The following is a 22,147-nucleotide window of genomic DNA, read 5'->3' on the forward strand; positions in this document are numbered from 1 at the left end:
TGTTTGTTTGCCCAAATATGTGTAGCTGCAAGCGATTCATAAATTATTTGAAAAATTACAACAAAATATTTAATACATATGCAGGCAAAGATAAATGTAAAATATACTTCAGCACATAGAGTCTCAGGAATTTGCAAATAGAAAACACACATTCAGATGAAGTCCTTGTATAACTACTAACCTCACAGTTTCTGATACAATAACACTTGTGAACCTTCTTATTTGGCAAAAGGTATGCACAGAACTTTCCTGGGCAAATCTGATGGGACAAAATGAGCTCACAACTGAACCATGGTAATATTAGTTGCAAATATATATCCTTTATTTAACCAGGTAAAATGAGCTTCTTATGAATCCACTGACTCATTTGTGTGACAATCACATTGCTGTATTCTCACTAGATACATAAAAGATTAAGTTTAGACTAAGTTCACATGTAAATCCCAGTTCTCCAAACAGGTTTATTTGATCATGTCGTATATCAGTGTTTGCCAAACCTAGTCCTCAGGGCACACTATCCTGCATGTTTTTAGATGTCTCTTGATATCAACACACCTGTTTCAAATTAATGGACGGTCATCAGCTTGTCGTCAAAGTCTGCACAAGTCTGTTAATGACACAGTCATTTGTATCAGGATACACTGAAGCAGGGAAACATTTAAAACATGCAGGACTGTGTGCCTCGAGGAACAGGGTTGGGAAGCACCGTCGTGTAAGTTATGATGCGCATGGCGTCCTGGATGTTTAACCTGTCATCTTAATTGTGCACTCACACAGGAGCGATGTGGTCACACAAACGTGGATTTTTCTGACGCTTTGGGTTGTTCCTTACTGATGCTGTCGTCATTCTGATATAAACAACCAATCACATCTGTTCCTGCTAGGTACACAAGACAGCCTAGGACAAAGTCATGCATGTAGGCTGTGTGTAGCCACAACTTGACTGGCTGTCACAATGGCTGAAAAGTTTAACTTTTCTCAACTTCTGACTGGAGCCAGATGAGAGCAAAACATCCAATGTGACAAGATGGACCCACAATTTAGTTCAGCAATGCTTGACATCACCCCATTCAAAGTCAATGTACAGCAACGCTGTTGATGCTCCCAACGTGCATGTGTGACCGAGGAGGTAAATGTCAGTTAAACTGTGATAGACTTAAGTTCTGCCCATTAGCAGTGATAAGTTTACCTGCCATTTTGACACTTTTTGTGTACCTGTACTTGCACTTCTGTACTACTAAGTACACTATAACCAGCACAAACACCTCCTAGTAACTGTTAAGCGTGTTGGTAGTGATTTGGGCTTGCTTTGTAGTAGCAGGGCATGGACACGCACCAACTCTATATAGTAAAAGTATTCTGAATTAAAATATGACCAGTTAAATTTGGGCCATGCAATAGGGCAATGATTCCAAAGGACGGGAGCACTCTAAACAGAATTACTAAAAAAAGAGAAAGAATAAAATGCGCTGCAATGGTATAGTCAAAGTCCAGCTTTCAATCCTGTGATGGCACCTTAAAGAAGCTTGGAATAAATGACTGCTCATAATCCTTAGTGAACTAAAGCAATGTTGTAAACGAAAACAGACCAAAATTCCTCTACCATGATGTGAGACCAATAGCATCACACAAAAGATTACTCTATGCAATAGCTACAAAGGGTGATTCCCCAGGCAATTAAATTATGAAGAGTGCTTAGTTTTTCCATACTCTTCATTTGGTTTCTTCATTTGGCTTAGTTTTTGCAAAATAAATGATAACACATTGTCCTATGTTATTGTACATCTGAGGTTGTATGTATCAAATTTTAGGACCGAAGACGTTTTTTTTTTTTTGTTTGTTAATGTCCATACACATAAAACCTCAGAAACTGAAGGACATTCTTTCTCATTCACATAACTGCATTGCCATTTTATCATCTGAGCTCTGACCCACTACGTCCATATCACTTACAATAATAACACATCTTGTTCTCTCCCACACTCTTTTTTTTTTAACTTGTCTGTAGTACTTGGACCACATCTTTAAGAGGTGTTTAAGTAAACGTTTGGCTGACTAATGCACTCAGTTCACTAAGCTGGAGGAGGATTATAAAGAGTGAAACATTTCATTACATTGTGAAACTGAACCACAGATTCCATTCCAAGTTATCTGACTGGAAATGTCTTAATTTAATCAAAAAGCTATTTACAGTGGCACTAGGTTTCTGTTATTTTGTTAAATAAAAATGAAGGTTTGGTTTGGGGGGAACATTCCTGGGTAATCTGTCAATGACACACAGCCTAAAATAGAACCCCATATTTTTTGTCCTTTCTATTAAAATAGCTGGGGATCTCTATAAAAAGCTGTGGAATGACTATTAGCTAGGACAAACAAATTACCCTGCAAAGCCACTATATATTAATCAACACTATTCATTTTAATCACTAAGTGTACACAGCAGTACTGGAAGGTTGCCACGGCATTAAAACGCCGGTTTTGTTCACTGAAGATAAAGATCTTGTTCATTAGTCTCTAAATATTATCTGATCTTGAATGACAGAATATATTGTTTTATGAACAACTGGTTTGTGAGAGATAAATCAATCCCCATAACAATTGCAAACATAACTTTATAAGATTAAAACTTAGTTAAGATTTTTTTTTTTTTTACTTTTTTTGTATGGCCTTGCATCTTTTTGGAGTTTTCATACTGATGACACACTTTGGTTTTTAAGGAATTATCAGGTTGTAAGTTAGCAATGAGAAAATTAGCTTCTACAATATTACGGGAAAGACAGAACTGAGTATAATCAAAGCTGACATCATCTACTTGCACAGTGTTAAAATAAGTTAAAAGAAGTTGAAAATCCAACCGCTAACCAGCAAAAAATTCCAGAGTTTCCAGAAAAAAAACAAATGCATATTCCATCACCAAGTTAAGTTCTGTTTAAGGAGGAAAAAATGGTGTAATGTGATCAAAAACACAAATGTAATGGCCAAGGAAGCTTTGGCGTTGGTTGCTAAAAACAAGAACAGTGGGACACAAACTGCAGCATTTATGGTCATTGTATCACAATGCTTATCTTTAGTTTACCAATCAAGCCTAATGAAATAATATCACCGTTTTAGAAAACATCAGTTGAGTAAAATGGCAAGAGAGAGCCTGAAAATTATAAGCATCAAACTTTCTTCTCCAAAAAGAGTTTGCTCGCAGTTTTCTAGAAAGATCTTTAACTCTGAACCTTTGAATATAAGAGCTTACTCTTTTTTACGAACCTCTGTAGGATGATCATCAAATGACAATATTCTAAGGCAGTCTGGGTTTAATCAATGGATTTACTGTTTGATTTATTTGATTGAACAAGCTTTTAAACTATAAAACCTCCAGGAACTCATATGTTTCAACTAATCTACTTGCCAGGTACGAAAACTCTGCAATATTTTACTCTTAATCAAATCATTCTGAATTAAACTAATCAAAGTGGCCTTTTTTTCTTTTTTACATTATAGGTAAATTGACAGCATAGTGTGTTCTTTACTGTTTTAGAAAAATCGGTCGAGTAATCAGCACCGCCCCAATCTGAATCATTATGGATCAAACTGTGATACTCACAAAGTTACAGCCTTAGTTTCACATACATACATACACTGAGCTTGCTACACTGGATGATGAGCAAGAAACAAGCTTTTCTCAGTCAGATCAGCCAGATGATTTAGTCAAGCATTATTAGTACTTATCAAAACACTAAAGCCTCCCTATTTTGTAAAGGGATAATGCAGCAAAATCAGTGTAGCTACTTCCAGTTCCGTACTCTATCATATATCAGTGTACAAATAGGAACATTTTGGTTTATTAAATGAAAGAGGAGACAAAGTGAACAATTCCTGAAGCCAAATGTGACAATGTATGAGTAGGAGGTGTGCAAAAGTACGTATGATGGCTCCTCAGTTGTGTTTCTAAGCAACATTCACATCCACAGCTCTCATCTGTCTTCTCTAATGCCGCCTACGAACGACTATTTTAGGGAGGACGAGCATTTCGCTTCAAAAACATTTCAAACAACATATAACTGATTCTATAAAAAGATGTGTTCAAACACATCTACTTAAGATAAAAACAGACAACATCTGTATTATTCACTGCGAATAAAACTATTTGACTCCACACAGTATTAACAGTTTCTAGAAGAATGGACACCATTATACTTGCCCACATAGCTGACTAAATTTTAAATATTTCACTAATTTCACACGGCGGAGGCACATGATGTGAGGTATTCCTACATGCTCTACATGTGGTTCTCTGAGGTTTAGATTTTATCCCCACCGGGATATGTCTTACTCTACACACTATATTTCAGGCTCTAACTATCCCCCTCGGTGTGTTGTAGATATAACTGAATAAAAGCAGGGTTGTACTCCACCTAATTCTTCCTCTGATAGGCAGTCTCTCCAACTTTCAGCGTAACATGCCATTTAACCCGAGCTAACTATCCTGCTCCACCACAAACTTTTAATCTTGTGGAAACTGTCAACATAAACCAAAGTCTCATTTAGTCAGCATTCCTTACTTCATTCGCCAACTCCTCAACTTCTAACACACACACCCCCCGCCCACCCAAAAAAAACTTGTCTTGTTCTTCAAACAACCCCTCAGACTTTTCCTGTCTGCCGTTTAGATCTGTGTCATTAAGGTCACCGTGACAACAGATGAGTCAGACGTTGTGGAGACGCCTCACTTCCTGTGAGTGTAGAACAACTCAGACAGGGAATAAATGAATAACTTTACAAACATGGAGAAATTCCTGTCTTAAGACTGATTCATAACAGGCAGGATCAAATGCTCATCTAAGGTAATACATATCTGATGATATTTGTGGTCTTTGCGCTCAATAAACGCTGTTTGTTTAATTTTCAAACTATTTTTCTTCTTTTACAAATATCAACAGGTCATGTCGTCCTGCTGACCCCAAAGCTGGGGCATTCGGCCAAAAAAAGATAATAATGTAATTGATCAATCCATACATATACAGACAGTGACTCACATGCCTGCACACACATAGTCACATGTGCACAATTTACTGTACGTTGTCATGAGCACATGCTAGAGTACTTACATCAGTTTTTCTAAACTTGGCTTTGAGGCTCTTCATGTTCAGTCTGATCCATGCAGTCAGTCACTCGATGGCTCAGTCCACGCTGTTGGGAACAAAATTCAGATGTTAAAACTTTGCCTCAGTCTTATTATCTTTCATTTCAAATGTTATTCTGGTATTTCAGTGTGTTATGTCCAATTAGTTGTAAGAATTGAGTGAATCGTGAGTAAGACTATCAATATTTATTGCATGAACAAATCATCAGTTTCCTTATGAAAAATATTATTTGTTTATTAAAGCTTTAATAGGAATATGTTCATTAGGCAAGATAATATTTTGTAGCTTGAAGTGAAATACGCAACCATAACTCTTTTACACTTATCCATGAGAGCTCGGTTAATTTGTAATCTTGGGAATTGACTTAACGCAGTTATTGCTCATTTAAATGTGCTGTTGGACAAGGTATAGGCTTTTGTAGCGTTTCCTCTAAGAATGTCATAAATCACCAGAGATTCCTTGGGGATGTCTGGAGACTGAATTGTTGTGCTCCAAATGCCTCAAGCAATTTCCAGTCTTTCAAGCCTGGAGGGATTTTGTTCTTGATTTAACCCCAAAATATCCTTCGGAGCATTCCAGCTTAAGTTTGGCAACTTACTTACTTCATTATAATAAATTGCAGGGCACTCTGTGTCTACTTGAATTTCAACTGAGAGCCGCATGTAAGCAATTTGAAACTCTGGAATGATTACAAGCAGTTTGGTTGGAAAGACAAACATTTTAAAATGCAGGTATTCATAAAGACTTTGAAGAAACAAAGCATGAGAGTTATTCATATATACACACACACAAACACATATCATATATATATATATATATATATATATATATATATATATATATATATATATATATATATATATATATATATATGTATATACACATATACACACACACACACACACATATATGATGTGGGATAACAATAATTTAAGTTATAAGTGCATCCATGGGGGGAACATCTGGCAACATCCAAGCAAGTTAGCTTTACATGTCTACCACATTCGTGCAGCACATATTGTCAGGATTTTTAAGAACTAGGTTGGTGACACAAATTTGTGTACAAAATCAAACTCAAAAAGCAGTACCAGACAGTATTTACCAGATATTAACATGAAAAAAATGAAACATAGAATATAGTAGAAATATGTGGTCTAAGATGTGGCAGAAAGAGAACAAAGTCCAACAAAATTCACTATCAAACTTCCACAATAATGCTAATAGACTACCACCAGCTCAGAAAGCTTTGCATGTCCATAATGCTTTTAAAATAATGACAGCTTTGCATGAATACTTTGAATATATGAACGATAGTGAGTAAAGCTGCAAGTCGTTTCGCTAAAGGAGTATGAAATGTAAGCGTAGTGAATTATTGTACATCAAACAATGACTGAAGGCTTCTCCCAGCGCCAGTAGCTCTTCATGTTTAACCTAACACTGGGACTCATAAGCTGTTTCTTCTGTTTCTGAGCTTTTCATTTTTTTAAAAGAATGCCGGTCCATTGATTCAACCGAAACAACTTACAAATGACATGAAATTCCTGCACACTTACCCTGCTGTGTGTGTCTGTATGCTGGAATCACAGGAAGGCTGCACACATAAAAGAGACAACCGCTTTTTTTTTTTTTTTTTTTTTTTTAGACAAAAACAGATTAGCTACTGAACAAATCAAAAAAAGAAGAAGAAGCGAGCGGTCGCGACACAACGTCCGCCAGGATAATGCATAAAGGACACTCCACTGTGGCTCGACCCGGTCCACATACATTAAAAGTTGTGTCTCTCACGGGTTCGCCTCCCGTCCGGGACTCGGCTCAGCTGCCGCTCGCTGCCCGCTTTAAAGCTGATTTATGGTTCCGCGTTACACCAACGCAGACCCTACGGCGTAGGGGACGCGGCGACGCGCACCTTACGGCGTAGGCTCTGCGTCGATTTAACGCGGAGCCATAATTTAGGCTTTAGGAAAGTGACGTCATCCTCCCACCGCTCTCGTGACCGCAGAGAGCGAACCCTCTCCTCCCATTGTGTCCCATTCACGGTGCGATTAAAGGAGCATTCCCGGCAAAAATACAACAATGCAAAACTAAAGTTCCTAGTATTCAGAAAGATTTAAGATTAATTACTTTGAATAGGTATTTCCCATCGAGATTGAAAATGTCAGTGTTTTTTTTAAATGTTTTTTTTTTTATTAGTAGTTTTTTTTTTATTATTAGTACAGTAATAAACATAGCCTACTGTAAGTGGTACTAGTACTAACAGTCAGGGGCGTCAATTGGGTATGGCAAGGTACGGCAGCCGCCACACCTTGGCTTCAAGGGAAAATGTAAATGTTTGTTTTTTAAATACATTTATGGAATTACTCTGTGTCTATTTGTATTGATTATTCTATTACTTAATACATATAAAATAACTACAAATGCAAATCAGAACAACATGATTGATTTCACTAGTTATTATACACTGCAAAAACTCAAAATCTTAACAAGAATATTTGTCTTATTTCTAGTTAAAATGTCGAATTTTTAGTCAAAAAAATCTCATTACATTTAAGACAAGACTCATAAAACTCAAAAAACAACAATTTTCACCTGTTTCAAGTAGATTTTCACTTAAAATAAGTAGAACTTTTTTTTTGCTTGTAATGAGAAGATAAATCTTGTCCCACTGGCAGATTTTTCTACTTATTTCAATTGAAAATTTACTTGAAATAGGTGAAAATGGTCAAATAAGTTATTTTTCTGGCGATGACTCTTGTTTTAAGTGTAATGAGACTAAAAATGACTAAAAATGAGACATTTTAACTAGAAATAAGACAAATATTCCTGGTAAGATTTTGAGTTTTTGCAGTGAGCGAGACTGCATTTGAAAAAGTTCCAATTTTCTTGACCACACAGATAAGCTACATAGCAGACTTCTGTGATGAGTATTTGCTGGATGTGTTGATTCATACTCTAGTTAAGTTCTGTGACTCGTAACCTTGCCATATCTTATCTTCGACTGAATTGACGCCACTGCTAACAGTCATACCTTATACCTGTATGTGCCTGACAAACTAGACAGACACAAAATGCAATGGACAATCAGGTCTGCAGAGAGGATAATTGGGACCAACCTCCCATCTATCCAGGACCTGTACCGGTCCAGGACCAGGAAACAGGCAGGTAGCATCTCTGCAGACCCCTCACACCCAGGACACAGTCTGTCTGAACTCAGAGACAGTTTCTTCCCCCAAGCTGTTGCTCTGATGAACTCAAGAACCAAACTGAAAATAACAGTAATTCCCCCCTTTTCTTTTTTCTACAATCTTCCCTACAAAGTACTGCTTCTTACCTGTATGTCATTCAATGTTATATGAATTTAAAAAGGTCTCCAATGTAAACAAGTGTAATGCTTTCTTGGAATAATGCCTTTTAGTTGACTTTGTATCAGCGAATCTGTACTGTCATGAAACTGTACCTGATCCTATGCAATTCTTCTAATAAATTCTTCAATCAATTCAATCAATCAATCTCATCACTCATATAGTCCCAGAGTAATTCATCACTGTGCAATAATAATAATAATAATAATAATAATAATAATAATAATAATAATAATAATAATAATAATAATAATAATAATAATAATAATAACCACCACAATCATATACTGTAACAATGCACCTTTCAATAACCATGTCTACCTCATACTGCTGCACCTTTCACTTTTTTTTAAATTGTATATATGTTAATAAGAGCTGTCATTTGCCTATTTACTGTACAGTGAGCGAAAATAACTGAGTCAAATTCCCTGTTTTGTTTGACCTGACTTGGCCAAATAAACATGATTCTGATTCTGATTCTGTACGTTATAGCTCTAGCCTGCCTAACACCTCACAGAAAATGTGAAAAAAAAAAAAAACTGGTGGCAATTTAAATCAAAAGCCAGTTGGAGTACATAGTCAAAGATAATGTTAATTGCCTTTTGCACCAGTCTGTCTTTGTGAATATTTTCCACATTTTGGAATGTGATCCCAAGTCACATACTTGCAACTGAGATAATTTAAACTAAACCAGTACAGCACTGAAATAATATCCATTCAGCCATCCGTCTACACTCCTGTGTCACAGGCTAGTATACGTAGAATACTAAAATATTTTAGCCTTGTAATAGCCCAAATGCAACAGCCCAGAATAAAGAATCATTATTTATAGCTATACTGTAAATGATGTCTTAAGCCTAAGAATAGGTTCTAAATGAACCTGTTTTAACTCAAACTCATGTGAACATACATGATGCATTATTAATCAAAACACTGCCAAATGTATCAATTCAAATATTTAAACATGGATCAAATATGTTAACCATTATGCTATTGTACCATTATCTTTGGTGGTGGTCTTGCTTTTTCTGGCTTTGGCTTAAAGCCAGCTAAGTGAGCTGACTCTAAACTTCAAAGTTCAAATAACTTCCAGGGCCAACTTTTATTCAGCATTATCAAAGTTTGACAAATTCTTTGTTTTCTGCATTGCATCTCAAAACTTGCCAAAGATGAACCAAACTCACCCATGTATTGACTGCCAAAGCTGCAGCAGGCTACTCCCTATATATACCATGCCACGTAGTCTTTGCTTGTAATTCAGTGTGTTTCAGCTCTGACGTTGGGAAACTGGAATAGTCAGACAAGTCATGTTGATGTTACGCTCACATGTTGTAATGAAATGTTCTATTGCAGGTAGGAACATGTCTGTGTTGTTAAATTGTGATGTTGGTATCATCTGGTAAGCTAAAATAATATCACCTATCACAAGTTAGCTCACTGTATGTCATACTGAAATAATCAATTAAATTCAAATTTCAAACTTTTTAGATAGCCTACTGCCTTTTTGTACAGTATCTGTTTCTTTTGAATTGTGACTAAGTGGGTAAAAAAATGGGTAACATCAGTCACATTATGAAACTTGGAAATCTCTGTGTAAACAATTAATGGAAGTTAAATAAGTGAAAGCTATAGCCAGAATTGCATAAAGATTATTCCGCTAAGAAAATGTTGATATCTGAGTTCAGTTTATGGCCTTCAGAGGAAGTACTGTACGCTGCTGTTTCAGTAAATGCAAGAACAGTGGCATCTAGTGGCAGCTTATTATCGCTGTGCAAGCAGAGAAAGACAGGGATAAAGCGAATAGGATCCATCATTTTAAGTGTTATTTTAATCAAAGGTGAACCTTCGTGTCTTAACATGAGTATCTTAACAAATAAATTAATTTTGATGCTAGGAACTACATGAGATGTGAATCACTGTAGATTCTTAAATAGGCCTAATAATGTTATTGATTTGGGCCTATTCGGGAAAACAGTAAAACCCATTTTTTCTATTTCCTAACGTAAATATACTTAATAGAATTAAGAAAATAGAGTAAGACGCATATTTATGTTTTTTACTTGGTCATGCTCATCAAACTGGTTCTCCCTAATGTGCTGTCAGGGGTTGAATCATTGTAACAAAGAGTTTTCATCTTCAAGATGGTTCACTGCCTTGTATTGTCAGCAGCCATGTAATATAATTACATTTGGGTTTTAACAATCCTTTAACTTGACAATAAATTCAATTTATCCGACATATGCCACTAGGTATATTTTATATTTAATTACTGCGAGTATCACCTACACTTAGCGATACAATTAGATTGTTTCCGATGCTTTCGTTACGACTGAACGCTCTCGTAAACTCGACTATCGAAGAAACCGGAAGTGGTGAGCGTGGTATTTTCTTATTCCGGATACGAACCATTCGAGTTCCATCCCAGATCCTGGAACTGGTGGGGCTTTGGCTGAACCAAAACAAAAACAGCTCAGCCAGCCGAGCTGTCAGTGAAAACCTGAACTCTGTGGCAGCTCTCTCATCATGCTCCTGAAATCATGTTGCATTTACAGTACGGGAGTACTTTCTATACTAATGCTAATCTTTGGCATTTCTTTGGTTTTGTCTACCGTGTTTACACGTTTTGTGCAGTCGATGGTTAAAAGGGTAAGCTCTCATTTATCTTAATGTTTTGTATTTATCGTGAACGCTAGATAAGCTAACGCTAGCTACGATTTTGTTCCGTCAAAACAACAGATAACATTTATTTAAAGACAACATAGCCTATGTGTCCTTATTAAATTGTATTTTTTTTTTTTAGCCCTTAGACTTCCCTGATAAACTGGAAATATTTAGAAAAAGTAATTATGGTAGCTCAAAAAAACGTACTACGTTTGTAATATTTAAGTAAGTTTAACTCAAATATTTGTAAACATTGACTTTAGATACCCGCAGAACCGACAACATTCAAGTGTGGTTTAGCACGTCTCAGAATTTCACAAAAGGTTTTTTATGTTGTTTTTTTTTTAATGAGTTAGCTTTTATGTTTTGATCTAGATGTCATATGAATTGGTGACTTCATTAGTTGCTTATCATGTGATGTGCGTGCGGGCAGTTTGTTGTCAGCAGATTATTCATGCGAGTCAAACATTTTTAACCCACTGCCCTTTGTTCCCCGTAGGAAGTAGTTTTGAGAAATGGAACAGATGCGTTTGAGGCCTGGGCTGATCCACCGGCTCCTATCTACATGCAGTTTTACTTCTTCAATCTGACAAATCCCTCAGAGGCGCTGGCTGGGGAGAGGCCTGCTGTGTTGGAGATTGGACCATACACATATCTGTGAGAGAGACTTATCTTTCAGTATCATCCCTTATAAACAATTTTAAATTTAAGTGTTGATTGGTGAAACATTATCCGTCCATCTATCTATACATCCATCCATTACTTAAATAATTTTTATCCAAGATTGGGCTACAGTTGGGAGATCCACCAACATATAATGTCGTTCGAACACTGTTTTTGGAGCATTTCAGAAATACTCCAGCTGCACATAAACAACCTAAGCAGATACGGGAAGGGAAGTGAATTATGTTGTCCATCAAGGTTGAAAGATGCCAAGAGGGTGAATATTGATCAAGGGGTGAAAGGAATAAAATAATAATTTGTTTAAAAGTCCCTCTGGCACTAGAAATCCTTAAAAGAAATGTATCTGATATTATAGGAAAGATCTTACCTTTATCTTTACATATTCTGATGGAAGCAAAGAAAATGGGTGCCAAACAAGGTAAACCGGATGGTGTCAGTATTAAGCTTTAACCTAACTTTATGGATTAAAAAAAAAGAATGGCAAACATTTTCCTTAAAATAAAACATGAATATAGTAGTGTGAGGGCCCAGTTGTTACAATTTTCTCTTTCTTTCACATAGTCTTACAATTAGTATGTCTCTGTACGTTGAACTTCCATTTCCTGGATATGTCAGTTTTTGTTTTTAAGTTTTTTAAAGAGCCTTAGCATAGCTCATAAACAACAGGCTTATAAAATGTTAACTACAGTGTATTTGTTGTGGCAACAAAGACATGTGACATAGATTGGAGAGCTCAACATACCTCGATTGTACATTTGTTTCTTTTTCTGTGTTCAGACATTCACTAAAGGGCTCAGGCATCTCTTTCTCTTTTTAGTGGAAAAATATTTTATTTAGCTGTATGTTTGCTGGATAAACAAGCATGTAACTGAAAAGTATATTTTTGGTATTCATTTTCTAAAGGCACATGAAAAATAGACTTGTATAAAGAAGCCATTGTCATTTCAACCAACCTTTCAAATTATGATTTCAATAATTTCTACACAGAGAGCACCGGCCCATGGAGCAAATAACATTTGAGGATAACAGCACTAGAGTAGCAGCTGTCAACACTAAAACCTACATTTTTCAGCGCGGCATGTCCCGGGGCCCTGAGAGCGATCTCATCAGGACAGTCAACATCCCTGCCATGGTGAGCAAAGATTCTTTTGATTGATTGATTTATTATTCTTATTTTTGGAGGACATCAGAAAACACAAAGCATTGACTTCAAATAAAAAAATCCTCAACATATAGACGGCTTACTTTCCTTTTTGAATAAAGCACAGAAATATCAAAAAGACAGAAAATAAACCAAACACACCAGAAAAAGGTGAACTGAAATTGACATTGCCCTCTGAGTATACAAAACAATTACATCCAATAAGATATCAGTCACTAAGCAAACATATTCTATATATATATGTATGTATGTGTATATATATATATATATATATATATATATATATATATATGCTAAGCCTGACTATCTTCTTCAAAAATATCCCAACAAATCCTGAGAGTTGTTTGTTCATATAAAGCCCTTTTGGTCATTAATTCAATCCATTCCTTAAAAGAACAAAAATTAGATGATTTCCATTGTTTTCAATATCATCCTACTTCCTGTTGTGTTCGTATCCATAGCCTCTGTTTTACAGTTAAATGAATGGATATCAAGTCCTTTTATAAGTCTTTTACTGTACTATTGAAATTTCATAGAAAGTAATACCGGTACCAGCATTAGCAGACTAATAGATCTTTTAAAATAGGAGAATAAACGGTTTATTTGATACAGTTTAAATTTACTTTGCTGGAAGAGCACATGATATGAAATAAACAGCTCCTTTCTGAAAAAGTAATAACCGATTTTCTGTCTCTCCACATTGGTTTAGAGAGATAGTTGAGGCTGTTTTGGACTTTTTTGCATCTGATTACATGCAGTGATTACTCTCCCTAGCTGATAATTGACTGGGAAGTGGAAATTTTGGATAATATAAAAAAAAATTGGAATTACAATTACACAGAGTGCAAACAGACACATACAGAAACATAGTTTCTACCAATCAGCTGAGCTGTTCAAACCTCAAAATAATTAAAGTGTGGGAAGTAATAGTCTGTCCTTTTATACAAATTGTTGGGGGCATTAAAGATGTTTGTGACATGCTTTTATAAAAATACCACACAGATGCAGGAGAATAACTTTGCTTTTAACTATATTTTTTACATAGCAGTTCATAGCAGCTGGTTTTAAGAGATGGACTGATGCATTAAAAAGTCAGCATAAAAATCATCACGTCAATCATAAGGGATTATTACATTTTTTTTTAGTTTGTGAAGTGTTAATATTGCAAGTTTGAATAAATATAAACTCTTTTTGTTGTACTTATGTAGTATATTGTGTGATATTGTTGCATATTATGTTCTATTGAAATGGGAATGTTTTGTATCTTGATTCTTTGACTTACCCTCATTTTTATAAAACATGTCCTGTTTTATACCTTCTGGCATGTTTTTAACAACATCCCTGCCCTTATTTCTTTTTTTTTTTGGAAGACGGTTATGGAGAAATTTAAGGATTTCCCTGTTGAAGCCAACATTATCTCAGCCTACATGAGGTCTACCGGTGAAGGCCTGTTCAGCACCCACACAGTACGAGAGCTGCTGTGGGGATATGAAGACCCTCTGCTCAAAGCCCTCAAATTAGTCAGACCTGAGCTAGATGACGTTTTTGGACTCTTCTATAAGGTTTATTTTACTATATTTATGTAATTCTATAGTTTGTACTAACTATTGCCAGTTTTAGTGTAAAAGCGGCTTATTGATTTTTTTGTTTGTTTTTACAGAGCAATGCTTCAAATGATGGAGAATATGTGTTCTTCACTGGCCAGCAGAATTACAAAGATTTTTCTAGAGTGGCAACATGGAACGATCAAAGGTAGTATGTTCACAGAATGAAATTATTGATCACAAAATTAATTGCTGTCTATTTTGTAGAAAAAGTCAGTAAGAGTGATTTGATCAAATGAACTTTACATGGATGTAAAAGTGATAGAATTAATGGAGGGAATTAAAGGAAGTTTATGTTTTGGGTTGTGATTTTTTTGGCATAGTGGCTATGATCCAGAGGATATTAAAGACATGTTTGACAAAACTGATATTTATTTTCATTAATTAGTTGATACAATCAACTTGTGTACAGTATCATTAAAAATACAAAAGAGCAGTTGAACCCTGTGGACGTGTCCCAGGACACTTCCATTTCACAAAGCTACATTAGTGTTAAACCTCTTTTTAGTACTTTCTGTATTTCACGTGAGCTTAAAATGAAAAATATTGATTGCAACAAAAACATTAATGTTGTCATTTTTAATGTGCAGCTCTCTGAACTGGTGGACATCTGATGAGTGTAATATGATCAATGGAACCAATGGAGCATCTTTTCATCCACTCATCTCCAAGAATGAAGAGCTGTACATATTTTCTTCTGACCTGTGCAGGTAAGCTTCGATGTAACCTGCTAGATCAGACCCACATTTAGAAAGTTGCAGAGTCTGAAAACGATCCAGGGGGCCTCCCATTGGATGGGGAGGCCCACCAACGGTTGCTTATCACATAGTTGGTTAGAACTACGACCAATCAGAGCAACAAGCAAGGTGATGTACTCAGAGCACCGAAAACGAGTCAATGGGAGAAAGTGTTGTGTTGGAGAGTAAATTAAACTTTTGACGTAGCCCGCAAAATGGCAAATAGATCAACCTTTCAAATCAATGATTTGAGTGCTGTCTTTTGTTCAATTTTCCAATAAAAAGTGTGAATCTTTAACTGTCAATGCCAAGGCCGATTTAAAATGGTTGTTAGTCCTCAACTGCAGCCATCAACACTCTTTACAGTACAGTACTGTACATCCAGATTACGTCGCTGCTCTGTCGTTGTCGTGTTAAACCCGCCCAGAAACTCTCTGGAAGGACACTCATTTTATTGTCTCTCCAAGACCTTTTTGGCATAATTAATGAGCTCCAGCAGATGGTAGCTAGATATACCTTAAAAGCAAATTTAAATTTCTTTGGCAGTACGCCTTCTTTTTCTTTCGGACAAAAGTTAAATGCTTGTGTGTCTAGATGAGACACAAAAGACTATTTTTTTTTTTTGATTTTATTTTAAGGGCCAGACTTTTAAATCTAATGAAACTTTTCAATTTTATCTCAAGCACAGTATTTCAAATGAATATAACATTTTCAATAGTGAACACTTGTTTGTGCATTATAAACAATCAGTGAGAATAACTTCCATTGAGTTTTGTTTCCTCTTTTGCTGACGCAGCATTTGTGGTTTCAGCCCCCACCCCGTCCGGCTTGAACCTGCACTCACTCTCTCGTCCTCTTAAACCTTTCTCTTGGAATTATTTATGTCCGGAGGTTGGATTAAGGATACAAATTTAACCTGGCTGGTTGTATATCTGGGTTGTGCCAGCTTATTAAGTAAGGCCACTGTTAACGTACAACCCGTTTAGTGCTGTCTAAAACAACAGAGTACTTGTCAGTGCATCCACATAAAGGGTAATGAGGCAGTAGCATGTTCATACAACCTTTGAACGCTTAATAAAACCCAATTGTGTCATGCAGGTTTTCAGAAAACCAGCTTAACACTTGGCTCAATACAAAATAAATGCAATACTTCCCTCTTTGTTACACAACAGCAGAACATAATTAGACTTCCCTTCAAAGATTAAGCCTCATGTGACTCTGTCTCCAAGGTCTTTGTATGCTGTGTATGAGGACGACGTGACAGTGAATGGGATCCCTGGCTATCGATTCATTCTTCCAGATGAGGTGTTTGCCAATCTGACTGTGAACCCAGCCAATAAGGGCTATTGTGTACCTGCGGGTAACTGCCTCGGCTCTGGCCTGCTTAACGTCAGTGCATGTAAACAAGGTGGGAAACCCTTTTAGCAGCCAATCTGTGTAAAACATATTTCAGGGCTTCTTTGTGCCACACAGACAAAATGTTCTTTTAAAGAGCTGTTTTTTTCTTGAATGAATTTCAGCCGTTGATGTTTACTAAAGCCATTTTTTTCTGAAACTGCTCTGTTTGATACCGTACACAGTATCATTCATACCGAGTCTTATGTTTGTTTAGGAGCGCCCATCATTATGTCCTCGCCACACTTCTACCAGGCAGATGAGAAATTCGTTCAGGATGTATTTGGGATGAATCCTAAAAAGGAGCTGCATGAGACTAACATTGACATCAACCCGGTAGGAATCAGATCTATTCTTGCCTAAATATATAATTTATGAATTTGCTGTGAGTCATGTTGTTAATATGACAGTCTGTTTTTTTTTAAACTCAGATATACCGTATCTTCTGCTATTTTACAAACCTGTGGTATAAAACTCAACCACTTGATGTTGCTCTAGTTCAATTTTTCAGTTGCGTGGGATCGGTGAGCTGGGAAATGAGGTTTCTGCTTTAAGCTGTGGTTAAAAATTAAAGCAGACTACATGGTACAGAGCTGTCTCCGAAGATAAGCTGTAACGGCTCTTATCGCAAATAATAACCTAGTTGAGCTCAGGGTAGAAACTCAATAACAGGGTGCAGACAGAGAAACAGATTGTTCATCTGTTTTCCCGGGAATACGCAGAATGAATGGATGTGAAAAAGAGAATAGCTGCAGATATTAAATTGGAGGATGAGTTGCAAAGCTATTGTTATAGACCAGTTGCTTCTTTTTTGTTTGGTTTCTAATGTTTTACATCATTAATGATATATTGCATCATATTTTCTGTTTACATTCAAAGACATCACATTAATTTCACAAAATGTTGCAAACAGTAGTTCACATCCAGTCCAAAAAAAGGTTATTTTATTGTCTTTTAAGACTTGATCTGTTAAAGGGAAATTGCCGTTGCAAAATTAAAAACTTAAAGTGCATGACCTTTTATTAAAAAAACAAATTTTTACATGCACATTTTTAAAGGTCTGCAACTTTATAATTTGACATGTATCATCTGGTGAATTCATACTCAGCTTTTATAACAGCAAAAAAAAGACAAAATGCATTGTCCCGTCCAAGTATGAAGTGTACCGACCCTTGATGCAACTGTTTTTTTTTTCTAGTGACTTTGTTTTTCTGTTTGAATCCAAGTTCTGCCATGCTTCCTATATTACTATCATCATTGTGCAGCTGCGGCAATAACATAAAAAAACTGCTGTGAATTTTTTTTTTGTTTCATTTATTTATTAAATCAGATGCGAGTCTGATGACAGAGTATATCGTTGACGAGTTTTTAAGTTTGCATCTGTAAAAAATTCCATAATAATGTGTAGGAGTCAGTGTGTTTACTTAATTTCTACCCACTAACCTCATAAAATACTTGTTACATATATTGACACCAAAAATATCGCAAAATATTATCTGCACAGCGTATGTTATTAGTACCGGTTATTTACGAAAACAGTGTTTAGGCATGAATCTTCATACATGTACGTCAGATGCGATAGACGTGTGAAGATGCAACACAATTCAGAGCTTTGAAATCTTTCTTCGCTTTTTTTCTAACAAAGCTTAATTCTGTCTTGCAGCTAACGGGGATTGTCCTCCGTGCAGCCAAGCGCGTCCAGATTAATGTCTATGTAGAGAAAATCAAGACTTTCAGGTAATTTGTTAATTTCCTTGGTTTTTATTGTCTCTCAGAAGTAGCTGGAGTTTTACGTACAGTACTTTTCGTCTGTACTGTAGTTCTTCATAAACATCACTTTCACCATACTGGTTTGAGTTGAAGCTGTAATAGCTGGATGACAAAGCATGTAGGGAAGGGTTGCCAGGAAGATAAAGAGAATTTATGCCACCGTCATCATTATTAGTGACCTTTTGGACACTGGCTCACTTGTTTATGTGTCTACCTGACTTCTGACAGAACAAGGAGTGAGATCACTTTGAATCCAGACTTTTCTATTTAGTTGTATCACAACTTGACATTTAAACAGATGTGATTTTAGGTTTTGTCAAGCAGGCCAACAAGACATAATTCAAATTGAAGAAGTGAAATTAAAATACAGAAATGTAGTGTGGATCTAAGTGCATGACCTTTTACTATGAATGGTTTACTTGGATGGTCACCTCTTCTCCTTTTTTATTCTCATATTCATCCACTTCAGTTTGTCTGCATTGACTCATTTATGAGAAAACTAACTTTGACATTACATACAACTGCCCAAGAATTAGTAATATCATTAATTGGTCAACTTTTATGTGGTAATGACAGCAGGACACACGGAGCTTTTCAGTTTGACATCAACAGACTATAAGACTGAGCCATTACACTACTGTGTAGCATTCATTCTTCTTCCTGTTAATATAAGTATTATTTTAATCTAATTCAAAGTCCTGCTGCAAAAAACTCAATAAACAAATTTAAATTTGTGACCGGCCAAGTACTTGTTTGCATACTGTAGATTATCAAGCTTGAATTAGCAAAAGCATAATAGCGCGATATATTGCTTAACCGTTTAACATGATCATTGGAAAATGATGTTTAAGGAGATTATTTGCTTTTTGAACTTTTTTTTGCTGTGGGTAAAAAATGTTGGGAAGTTTGTCTCAGAGGAAATAAACACTACGTGGTTGTTTTTCATCGTGCAACTGTTTCTTCTTTCAGTCAAACAGGAAATGTGAGGACAGTGGTCTTGCCTGTGGTTTATCTCAATGAGGTACAAACACACTCTCCATGCTGCTTACACACGTAGCAGAAAGCCTTGTGCAATATACAGTATATGCACTCAATATTCATACCATATTTAAAATGCCAATGCTTTTTTTGTTTTCTTTGTGGATGTATCTTTCATATACGTATATACCTTTTGAACTTGACTCATTTCTTGCTGGTTCTTTCAGTAAAAGAATAATTCATATAGTTTTCTTGTGCTTAAACCTTTAATAATGATTCGGTGGAAATACAACACTACAACTCAGATTATCGTTGTTGAATGTTTTTAAAATCTTTTTCCCCCCCTCATCAGAGTGTTGTCATTGATGACACGTCAGCAAAGAAGCTGCGTGTGATTGTTGCTCAGAAGAATGTTGTGGAGAACATCCCGTTCATGCTGATTGGTCTGGGAATATTTCTCGGAGGGATCTTTATGTTCCTCATGTGTCGACAGAAAGTCCCAGAGGTGAGTCCCAGGGACCGACTTTTATGTCATTAAAAGTGTAACTGTATTTGTTTTTTGTAGTTTTTTTTTGGATTGATGGTTAAACAGCTGATCAATTAGATGGTTAAAATGTGACATTGCTGCAAAACTGTTTAAAATAACTTATATGGTTGAAGTAAATGTTTTATGTGCCAAATTAATATTAACAAAGCAGGAGAGGAAAAAAAAAAGACTTTAAACATTTTGAAAAACGCTGACTATAAAACAAATAAAGGGGTGACAACTAACCAGTATTGATGAATAATGTACTGCGGTGATGAATTTTGTCTTCCAGAGCACCACTGCTGAGCGACAGCCCCTGCTGTCATCATAGCACCAAACTGAATGTGCAAGAAGGAGATCTGTCACATTTACCATCTTGTTATTTCAAGGCTTCACTCGATCTAACAGTTGTACCGCCGACTCAAAGTAACCACTCATAACTGGCATGCCACCTTTTAATCTGTTTTTAACCTTTTGAAACAAAGTGAGCAGGACTGTTTTCAGTATTTGAAAAAAAAGCACTAGCGTTACTGTCTTCATTCAAAGTTGTAATGATGCTAAAATATTTTTATGTGTGTGTTTTTTGTTTTTTTTATAAGATATGGCACCATTTTTGAGCAGCGGCATACTCTACATTTCCGTTTGTGCACGGACGTGTGTGGAGGTCTATAAGGAAACTGTGTGAAGCTACTGCAATAGTTTAAATACTCAAGTTTGTTTTTAAAAATAAGAAACTACGTTCCATTTTTTTGTATTGACTAAAATATAATGTCAGACTAATCACTAACATAATATTTTATTTTTAATCAGCCTTAAATGTGTTTTTGGCAAAGGAAGAAAACCCCAAAAACAAATAACTCTGATTTATTGATCGTTTGGAATCGTGTCAGAATCAGTATCTTGTGCTCAAAAGGAGAAATAGTATGGATCAGTTTAATTTGTTGTTAAAGGAGCATGAGGCTCCTTTTAAGAAATGAGACTCATTAGCGCCACCCTTCGCCACGACGACCGTCGGGGGTACTGCAGCCAACAGTGAAGCCGGCCCGGGAGAACGGGGAGAACGCACATGCAGCGTCATGTGACGTCACATCCGCAGGACAGCGCGGGAAATTCGGCCCCACAATTGCAGCACATTTTGCAGCACACAGCCTGTTCAAGGCAACAGAGAGATACGCTAGAGGGCTCATTCTTTTTGGTTTGGAACGCTTCATCTGACATTATTACTAGAAAACTTAAAACGTATACAAATTTTTTTCATAAATCCTGCCTCAATCCTGCCTAATGCGCCTTTAATCTGTTGTAGCAAAGCCCAATAATCTACTTTACCTGGAGGAAAAGTTAGTTAATATTAATTTAAAAGGATAAAGGGAAGTTTTTAGCCTGCCGTGACTGTCTGTGACATGTTGTACATGGAAATATTTGTTTTCCGCTCCAGGAGTCAGTATTTTGTTCTGATTCTTGCTGATTTTGTGAAAATATGATTTATCATATTGACATGAATTTTAAGTACTTGTTTTTGTAGGATTGATTTCTACAGGAGTTGTAAGAGTGAATGTTTGAGATGAAATCTTTATTGGTTTGTTGGACTGTTCGTGTTTACAGAAGATTGCTCATTTATGAAGTAATATGAACTTGTCCAGCATTGCACAGAATATAACTCTCATCAGGCGTTTTTTTTTTAATAGGAGTTTTCATGTTAAATCGCTGATGTCTTGTGCTTATTTTGTTTGTTTGTTTGTGATGTACGTGTAAAAGGTAACATTGGTTACATTACCCCTCTCTAGGAAAATATGTACTTAACATGTAATCACAGATTAAATACTCAACAGGTCAGCCATGCTTCACATAATTAGCACCTTTTATTGTCATTTGTTCTAACTTACTAATAAACTATGTGTGATAATGCCACTTATGTGGGAAAGTTCAATTATTCCCAGTGAAACAAACCTCTCTATCTGCAGAATGTGTGTTATTTTTAGTCAAATTGCGAAAAAATGTCTGATACTGGAAATGTTATCCTGTCTTACTCTTTTTTTCCACTTTATAAGAAGTTTCCACTTTCGTCTTCAATTTAGTTTTACCACTATGGAATTACAGCCGTTATAAGCATATTTGGATAGTAGAGTATGTTTACTT

At 36.0% G+C, this 22,147-nt stretch overlaps 2 protein-coding genes across 4 annotated transcripts in view; one reads left to right on the plus strand and one right to left on the minus strand.

Annotated features, from left to right (window-relative positions):
* The window catches only part of rai14 (retinoic acid induced 14), a 54,548-nt gene extending 44,851 nt beyond the window's left edge, over nucleotides 1–9,697 (minus strand). For 2 of the 3 annotated variants that reach the window (XM_061734279.1, XM_061734277.1), the window contains exons 1-2: nucleotides 6,689–6,956; nucleotides 5,100–5,181 (exon numbers count right to left, since the gene is read on the minus strand). In XM_061734279.1, the coding sequence (XP_061590263.1) occupies nucleotides 5,100–5,135 (36 nt within the window). In that variant the 5' untranslated portion in view covers nucleotides 5,136–5,181; nucleotides 6,689–6,956. Of the gene's footprint in view, nucleotides 1–5,099; nucleotides 5,182–6,688; nucleotides 6,957–9,678 lie in introns of those variants that run through there. The other variant, XM_061734278.1, reaches the window with a different exon arrangement.
* A 1,206-nt stretch (nucleotides 9,698–10,903) lies between these two features.
* scarb2c (scavenger receptor class B, member 2c) lies at nucleotides 10,904–21,919 on the plus strand. The gene is made up of 12 exons (XM_061734271.1): nucleotides 10,904–11,140; nucleotides 11,655–11,812; nucleotides 12,827–12,971; nucleotides 14,372–14,563; nucleotides 14,662–14,753; nucleotides 15,196–15,315; nucleotides 16,572–16,750; nucleotides 16,955–17,073; nucleotides 18,401–18,474; nucleotides 19,477–19,528; nucleotides 19,838–19,990; nucleotides 20,304–21,919. Exons 1-12 carry the CDS (start codon nucleotides 11,018–11,020, stop codon nucleotides 20,340–20,342), a joined length of 1,446 nt encoding a protein of 481 aa, XP_061590255.1. The 5' UTR covers nucleotides 10,904–11,017; the 3' UTR covers nucleotides 20,343–21,919.
* Nucleotides 21,920–22,147: the final 228 nt, after the last annotated feature.

The sequence above is a fragment of the Cololabis saira genome, chromosome 11 (assembly GCF_033807715.1).
Source record: "Cololabis saira isolate AMF1-May2022 chromosome 11, fColSai1.1, whole genome shotgun sequence".
NCBI lineage: Eukaryota > Metazoa > Chordata > Actinopteri > Beloniformes > Belonidae > Cololabis > Cololabis saira.